The following is a 7,602-nucleotide window of genomic DNA, read 5'->3' as shown; positions in this document are numbered from 1 at the left end:
CTTGGCCCCAAGCCCAGGGTAAGAGCACTGTATCTCCAGGCTGCAGGGATCCTTCCATACCTACCACTGCTTTGTTATGGGCTACTTTTCACTTAGAGAGAAGGAAAAATCAGACATCCAAACTAGAAACCAGGATTTTTTTAGAGTACTCAAAGTTGATTTTATTGTGATGTGTAGGTAACAGATACATGCATGGACAGAACCATGTGAAAAAGAAATCTACCAGAAGATTGGTCCATCAACTCATTGCTAAGGTAACCATTTCTCTTCAAAAAACAATACAGAATTTATTATCTGAAGAGCACTGTAAAGAGAAGGGCTGCTGAAAACTAAGCACTGTTTAAAGTAATTTTATCAATCAATGTCAGCGGGTGTGTGCTCTAAAATAATTTGTATCTCAGCGGTGTCAAGGATGGAACCCACAAAACTCTTCTTTAAAAAGGTAAGTTAGGTCACTTGCATCACTTCAGAGATCAGGACAGTTCTGATTGGGGTGATCATAGTGGTCGTCTTCAGGCTTGGTGAGTCCAGCACTTGTCACTACATTACAACCAACTACACTTGCTGAGTGCTTCAGGTACAGCAACCAGAATAGCCCAGCAGTGCAGCAGTCACACCCAAGAACGCAGACCTGGAGACAAAGCTTGTTGGTTGGCACCATGAGGTAGAAAATAGCAGACTTTATATTTTTATTGTACATATACACTTTTTAATATATACCAGTTTGAGCACATCAGGGTTGTTTGTTTTTTTCTATCCTCACCTAAGTGAATGTTTCCATTAGGACACAGACAGAGGATGGTATGGTATTAATGCCAGTTTGAGTTTCAGATTGGTTATATTTAATGTGAAAGCTGTGGCTGTTGGGTACGTACAGCTTATTTTATACACAAAGGTGTTATTTGTCTGTATCATATTCCTGAATGTAGGAATTTACATTTATTAGGTAAGAGTATAAGCCAAACAGAACCTCATTATTTAATTTTTCCAGTAATCTTTGCACTTCAGTGTTCTATTTACATCTACATTGTTCTTTTGATATGTGTGTGTGTGTGTTTTTACAAAGCCAGCTTCTCTTAAAAAGAAAAAACAGAAGCAATTGGATTGCTCTCTTTTAATTATTTTTATGTCATTTAGTTGAGAAAAAACACTGTTCAAAACTATAAAATAATAATTTTGCACCAATTTTATTGTTTGGATACTAACCAATATTTGACAACGGTGGAAGTACTTCTGTGTTGAAAGGTAACAGTAGACAAAAGGCCCTTGCAAAAGCAGATGTTATTCACTCACTAGATGTTATTTCTTCATGTGAATGCTGATTTCCTTTAACATGTGGCCCCTGTGCTTTTGTTGCTTTTTAAAGCTGTGTATTAATATCAGTGCCATGGTGTCAGTTGAAGAACGAGTCATCTAAGTAAAACCTGCTTGACTGTAAAACTGCATCCAAAAATTGAATTGAAAAGGTCTGAGGTTAAGAAGTCCAGATAATTTTATTTCCTTAATTTCTGTTTCACTTCTGGTTTGTGGGCAGAAGCAGAAGTGGTGAAAAGATATGAAAGTGTCTTGTTTTGCAAGAATGACAGTTTCATTTTTCAGGCCCAGGAGATTCAGATAAACTTTAGAAACCATACTTCTGGAATAAGTTCCCAATGTAAATAACAGAAGAGTTGTCTCTTGAACAAAGTCAGCTTGATTAAAGAAAACATGTGAAACACAGAGGAAAACAGCAGAAGAAACAAAATAGCAATATATCCATGTTTTACACATATATTTAATTATATTTTCAAATATATTACACCAAATCTTTCTTCAAATAAAAATTACAAATTAAATACAACATCTAAAGATCATGACAAATTAAGATTTTGCTGTGAATATTTTCAGAGTGGATTATTGAACAGGCTATCACAGTTTAAAAAAAACCTAACTAAAACAAAAATGCCCACTATTTTCCAGACTCAAGTGCAAATATTTTCATTTACTTCAAATCATGCTGCATGTGTCCTAATAAAGTCATCCAACAATTTCAAAGTCACAGTGAAGAGAGGTTTGATTTACTGATAGCAGGTCAGACAGTAAAAAGGATGCTTGAAAAGATGTTTTCTTTTTCCTCTAAGTCTATAAGCCTCCAGTCTCCACATGAAGTTGTCCAGAGAGTTGCTGCAGCTTTTTGAGTCACACTAGACATCCAGTTTTAAACATATGTGGTAAAATTCTCTGTGCTGACCAGTTGCAGGTATTCCAGGGTACCTGATTGGCAGCTACCTACCCGTGAAAGCTCCTGTGCCTTGGATCCTTCATTTTCCCTTTTCTGAAGACTATTGGTTATCATCTGTGCTAAGTCATCCTGTAACCGTTGCTGATTCTCCCTAAAAATCAACAAGATGGGGAAAAGAAAAATCAGTGATTCATGTGTTTTTAGTGATCCTCAGGTCGCCAGAGATTTTTACATATTTCTAATCCCATGTTTATCTTAATGGCATTCCCACACTCCTGATAAAAAATGTGGGCAGGACCAAATTCTGGTTCTGAATTTGGGAAGAGAAGTCAGGATTTTCATATGAGTATTCCAAATAGTATGCATCAGTATCTTTGCTCAAGAGATCTGTAGCTATGTTATTATTGACCTTAAAAAGTCATGATAACTTGCATAAAAAGGGAGACACAAATTAGATTCAATCCTAATCAGAATAGTTTTTTGCTCTCAACGCCATTACTGGCACCAGAACTTTAACTATTCAATTTCAGGTGGCCTTCAGCAATAAAGTTGCCATTGTTTCAGAAACTTCTTCAGTGTATTAGGCTTTTGCTGGAGTACCCCACACATGAAAATTTTTAAGGGGCAGTCGCATATGAGGAAGTGCAAACAAAAGCATCACTGTGAACCAGCTCAAGAGGTACTTTCAATAGTACCTCTGAATTCCAGAAGATTGCTATTACAATAATTCTGGTAGTCTCAACAGATCATATTAATTTTTAAAAAGGAGTTCTGAGTTTACAAAAGAGATGTATTATGGGGTAGTCTTGACAGTATTTCCTGCTCAGCCCTACCACTTGTACTTTCCATTTAAAAAATAACAAAGCTCATGAGATTCTGTAGCAGATTACAAATTTGATTATTTCTATTTTGCAAATGCCCTGAGAAAAGCCTCATAGTCTGCTTAATCTCCTGTTTTCTCTTGGGGAATAAATGGACAGGTAATTTTATTTCTGCAAAGGACACACTGTAAGATTCAAAACTTACAGTAGAAGCAAGCTGTAACATTTATTTATGCGTTTCAGGACAAGGGATCCCCATGTATCTGGCAAACACCAACTTGCAATATCATTGCCTCAGTTTGTAATGAAGTACTGTCATTTCAAAGGAGAAGGCAACAAATTCCCACTTAGTGAAGAGTGACTACACAGGTATTCAGAGCAGAAAGTGAGAAAAGAAACTTCCACATTTAGTGAGTTTGCAGGAAATAAAGAGGTACTCATATGCAAAATAGACACTAAAAAAATGCAACAAGTATCCTAGCTTCAGTTTTGCATAGCTGCTCAAAAAACAACCTCATATTTTTTTTTACTGACAACTTCTCTAAATGTTAGAAAGTAAGCTCTTGTTTAATATTTAAAGGCTTTATTCCTGTGCAGTACTACAGTATCTTTGCCCACCTCTTGTAGCAGAATAGTGCTTGAAATCCTGCAAGTTTCATTTCTCTTACAAATTTTTCCACAAGAGGTCACAGGCATAACATGGTATTACAGAGCTGCACAGTCAATTGTGGTTACCCTCTTCATATAGTGTGACACACAGGTTCCACTAAACTTGTGGGAATATTAATGTTTTCCATTTTCCTGTCCATCTCTTGCTCTTATCACATCAGCAAGTTGTCCTGGAAGTCTTACACCCTTTCCAAGGCAAAGAACCTGTCTAATGTTTATATAGACAACCAACCTTCAGCACACACATAGTCCCATGTAATGAATATTTATGTTTATATGCACATACACTTTTAAGCCTCTAACAACTGAAGGCAAATTCGATTGTATAAAAAAATCCTGGACAAGTGCCAAGAAGGAACAATAAAGGCTAAAGCACAAAGAATGGGAATTTCTCCTCCCTTTTCACATAAAAAGATGATCTTACACAGAAGGAGGTGTTGGGAGATTGTATTTCTTGTCCTCAGTACCCGTCAACCAGTAGGTAATTTCTGTTCCTCTGCCCTAAATATATATGACAAAGAAAAGGCACAGTTTTGGGATTAGAATGCGATTTTCTGTAGCTAATTTACTTAAATATTACTCTGTTGTACATTGCCATGTTTGCCTTTGCTTATTTTCAGTAACTGATGCTGACAGCAAGGGATTACAAATTAGATGTGAGAAGAATGGGGGAGATGAAGCAGTACAGTCACTTCCTTGTTCCATGACCTGAAACACAAGTCGTGGGAGAGGTGAGCTGTGGTGCCTGCCATCAACTCCCAAGGACAGATAAGTGTAAAAGATTGAAATAAATGGATTGGTAGATATTGGAGCATTAACAAATTAACACTAGATTCAGCTTCCCTTTCATCAGATGACTTCACTCTACAATCTTCTGTTCCAAATGGTATGTTTTATTTATTATCCACATCTTTATGTTGCTTTAATGTAGAAGTTAGGGAGCTCTTCTTTGCCTTAATTGTTGTTATAGAAGTGTCTTCAATCACTAGAGACTGTGATATCATTTGATCAGTAATCCTTGTTCCCCAGCTGTTAATTAAGTTCAGGGGTACTCTCACCTATACAATACTTTTTACTATTCCTCTTCTCTGTGTTCATGCTTGTACATGGTAAGGTTACCTTCAAGTACGTTTCTCCTCTCTCTTCATACTGGAATTGGCAGTCTGTTCTTTTCAGGATGTTAATTGTGGAACCGTTTACATGAATCCTTAAAGCTAAAAAAATAAAGAGACAAGGAAAGCTCAGCCTGGAAACATTCAACATGCATTAAGTATATGTGAAAACTGGTGCTATAACAGAAGTCCTTCAATTGTTATCATCATAAATTCTAAGAGCCAAATTAAATGAGAAGAAATTACACTGCTGTATGAAAAATCTGACTGTACTACATATCCAAGCAGGAATAACTGGTACAACCCTTGATCTGAAATACAGGTGACAATGGTATCTGTACTAGTTAGATGTCAAAAGGAAAAAGAGTAATTGTGAGTGACCTATATAGAGAATGCTCATGTGAAGACACTGAGCAGAAGGAGGAAAAACTGGCTCTTGCACAGTTCCCTAATGGTGAAGTTGATGACATAATTGCTTCAACTTAAAATACACAGTCAGTATATTTACTCAACAAAGCTATAATACAATTCTAGGTCAAACTAAAATCTGTGGTTCATAGAATAAAATTAAATTCCAGACATATAAGTATCATATCTTCCAAAGGAACTCAGGCAGTGAACCAGCCTACAAACTCCCTGTTACCAGCACTGAAGCATGAACAAGGAACAACTCTTCCTTGCCCGGTGAAGTGTCCACTGTCACTTTGGACAATTAAATAATTGGTAATCAGAACAAATATAGCTTCTTTATCTTTAAAACTTCTGCAAGTTGATAATAAATTGTTCTCAGCTGAAAACAAACACTTTGGTCACAAACTAACCAATAGCTTTGGTCCTGTTACACTGACAGCTAAAATTAAATCCTTACGTAAGCCTGTGGATTCCATCCGCGAAGCTGTGTTTACTGTATCTCCAAACAAACAGTAACGAGGCATTTTTATTCCAACCACACCAGCCGCACATGGACCTAGAAATGGGATGTAAAGAGATAAAAAGGGTGAATCAAGGTACTTGATTTATTTGGCGGGTGTCACACTGTTGAAAAGCAGTGCAGTGCCTGGGGGAACTCTGCATTCCTCACCAATGACAATACTTTCTACCTCACTTCCCACAGTATCTTGTGGTCTCCCACTATAAACCAAGCCTAGCTGTTATTCTAGAATTATCCAGTAAGATCATAAAAAGGACACAGCTGCACAGTGTTAATTGTATTTGTGCCAAATTTCTGTGCAGAAAAAAAGAAGTACATTTATTAACTGTCAGGTTTGGAAGCAAGAGAAAAATAGAATAAGCTTCATTATGCAAGGGTGAATACTGGTGCCTCAAGAGGTTTCCCAGTGCCTCAGTCACTGATGTGCCTCAGTTCTCTGATGTGTTCCTCCCCTGGCAGCTGGTGTTGAGGGGCATGAGGAATTTCCCAAAGTTGTTGCACTATCTGAAGTTCCCCTTTGACAAAAAGTATTTTTATAGATAAATTAAAACATTAAGTCTGACACACAGACTCAACAAAAGTTTTGCCTCCAAAAGCACAAAATATAGGCTTGCATTTTTTGCCTAGATAAGCATAGCTGACCATGACTGATTTCCACTTCAGTCAGAGAGAAATAATCTGTGAAGGCTTATTTAATACAACTGGTTTAATCACACCAGGAGCAGTGGCTGTTGCTTATCCTAGCTACTGACTTAGGCTATGAATTAATGGCTATAGGCTATTTCACTACAGCAGGAGCAAAACAGCATCTTATTAACTTCTGTTACTCTTTCTCTATGAATGTTTTTTCCAACCTGATTCTTCATGACAAGGGCAATTGTGTATGGTGTATTACCAGATCTTGTATGGGTGTTAATTCTGTGCAAAACCAGGCAACACTGTCACTGTTGATCTAGCACTACTGTGTACCAGAGTGAATTCCAATGCGAATCCAAACAGGCAGCCCTGGCAGATGTCTCAGTTCAAAAGTTCCCATGAAGCTGAGGATGTCCAGAGCCATCATGGAGATGTCCACTGCGTGCCAGTTGCCATTCCTCTTTGGTAAACCACTCACCACCATGTAAGCATCACCAATGGTCTCCACCTGTGAAAATAAAATCAGAACTCACTATTTCCATACATAGAAAAGTACATCTTTAGTTAAAAGCAGAAACGTTTTATCAGATCCTCTTGTTCATGACTAAACATTTCTTCCCCTGAGAGCAGGATTGATTAGTTTTAGGTAGCTGACCCCATTTGGGTGTATGAGTGTTTATAACTATACCCAACACTCCAATTAATGAATGTGTGACCACCTACTGTAGGAAATTTGGTATAAGTAGGCATAGTGAAAGTGATTACTTCATTTAAATGAAGTAATCCTGACCTGTTTTTCTCTTTTGCTTTGCTTAGAAGGCAGATTCCCAAATCCACTACATCATGCAATTTGATTTGTGTCCACTGGTTGCAAATGAGCAGAAGTAGAGCTAATCACCTTGTAAACATCATGATGGTCAAGAATGTGGTCAAAGTTCTTGTAGATATCGTTAAGCATATCTACCACCTCCATAGGGGTGCTGTATTTGCAGAGCGTGGTGAAGCCAACAATGTCACTGAAGTAGATAGTGACTTCTTCAAACAGCTCTGGCTCAACCAGGCCAGTCTCCTTCAAGGACTTTACTACTGGCCTGTGGAAACAGAGAAGGCAGGAACACAGATGATTAGTGTTTACTATTAAAGGTATTTTTTCATGCAACCCAATCACAGTATTGCTTTCCGTGTAGGAAACATTAAACAGTTTGCTGACAA

General features: G+C 37.5%; 1 protein-coding gene across 6 annotated transcripts in view; it reads right to left on the bottom strand.

The window, feature by feature from the left end:
- Positions 1-329: 329 nt before the first annotated feature.
- Positions 330-7,602, bottom strand: part of GUCY2C (guanylate cyclase 2C) — a 46,349-nt gene continuing 39,076 nt past the window's right edge. For 3 of the 6 annotated variants that reach the window (XM_088055186.1, XM_088055187.1, XM_088055190.1), the window contains 7 exons: positions 7,289-7,481; positions 6,724-6,898; positions 5,692-5,790; positions 4,831-4,925; positions 4,136-4,212; positions 2,273-2,372; positions 330-631 (listed from right to left, as the gene is read on the bottom strand). In XM_088055186.1, coding sequence (XP_087911312.1) covers positions 467-631; positions 2,273-2,372; positions 4,136-4,212; positions 4,831-4,925; positions 5,692-5,790; positions 6,724-6,898; positions 7,289-7,481 — 904 coding nt within the window. In that variant the 3' untranslated portion in view covers positions 330-466. Of the gene's footprint in view, positions 632-1,754; positions 2,373-4,135; positions 4,213-4,769; positions 4,926-5,691; positions 5,791-6,723; positions 6,899-7,288; positions 7,482-7,602 lie in introns of those variants that run through there. The other 3 variants (XM_005527700.2, XM_088055188.1, XM_088055189.1) reach the window with 3 other exon arrangements.

This window comes from Pseudopodoces humilis, chromosome 5 (assembly GCF_049639895.1).
Source record: "Pseudopodoces humilis isolate 2021_Gansu_Grassland_sample_001 chromosome 5, ASM4963989v1, whole genome shotgun sequence".
Classification (NCBI taxonomy): domain Eukaryota; kingdom Metazoa; phylum Chordata; class Aves; order Passeriformes; family Paridae; genus Pseudopodoces; species Pseudopodoces humilis.
This window is presented reverse-complemented; position numbering and strand designations above follow the sequence as displayed.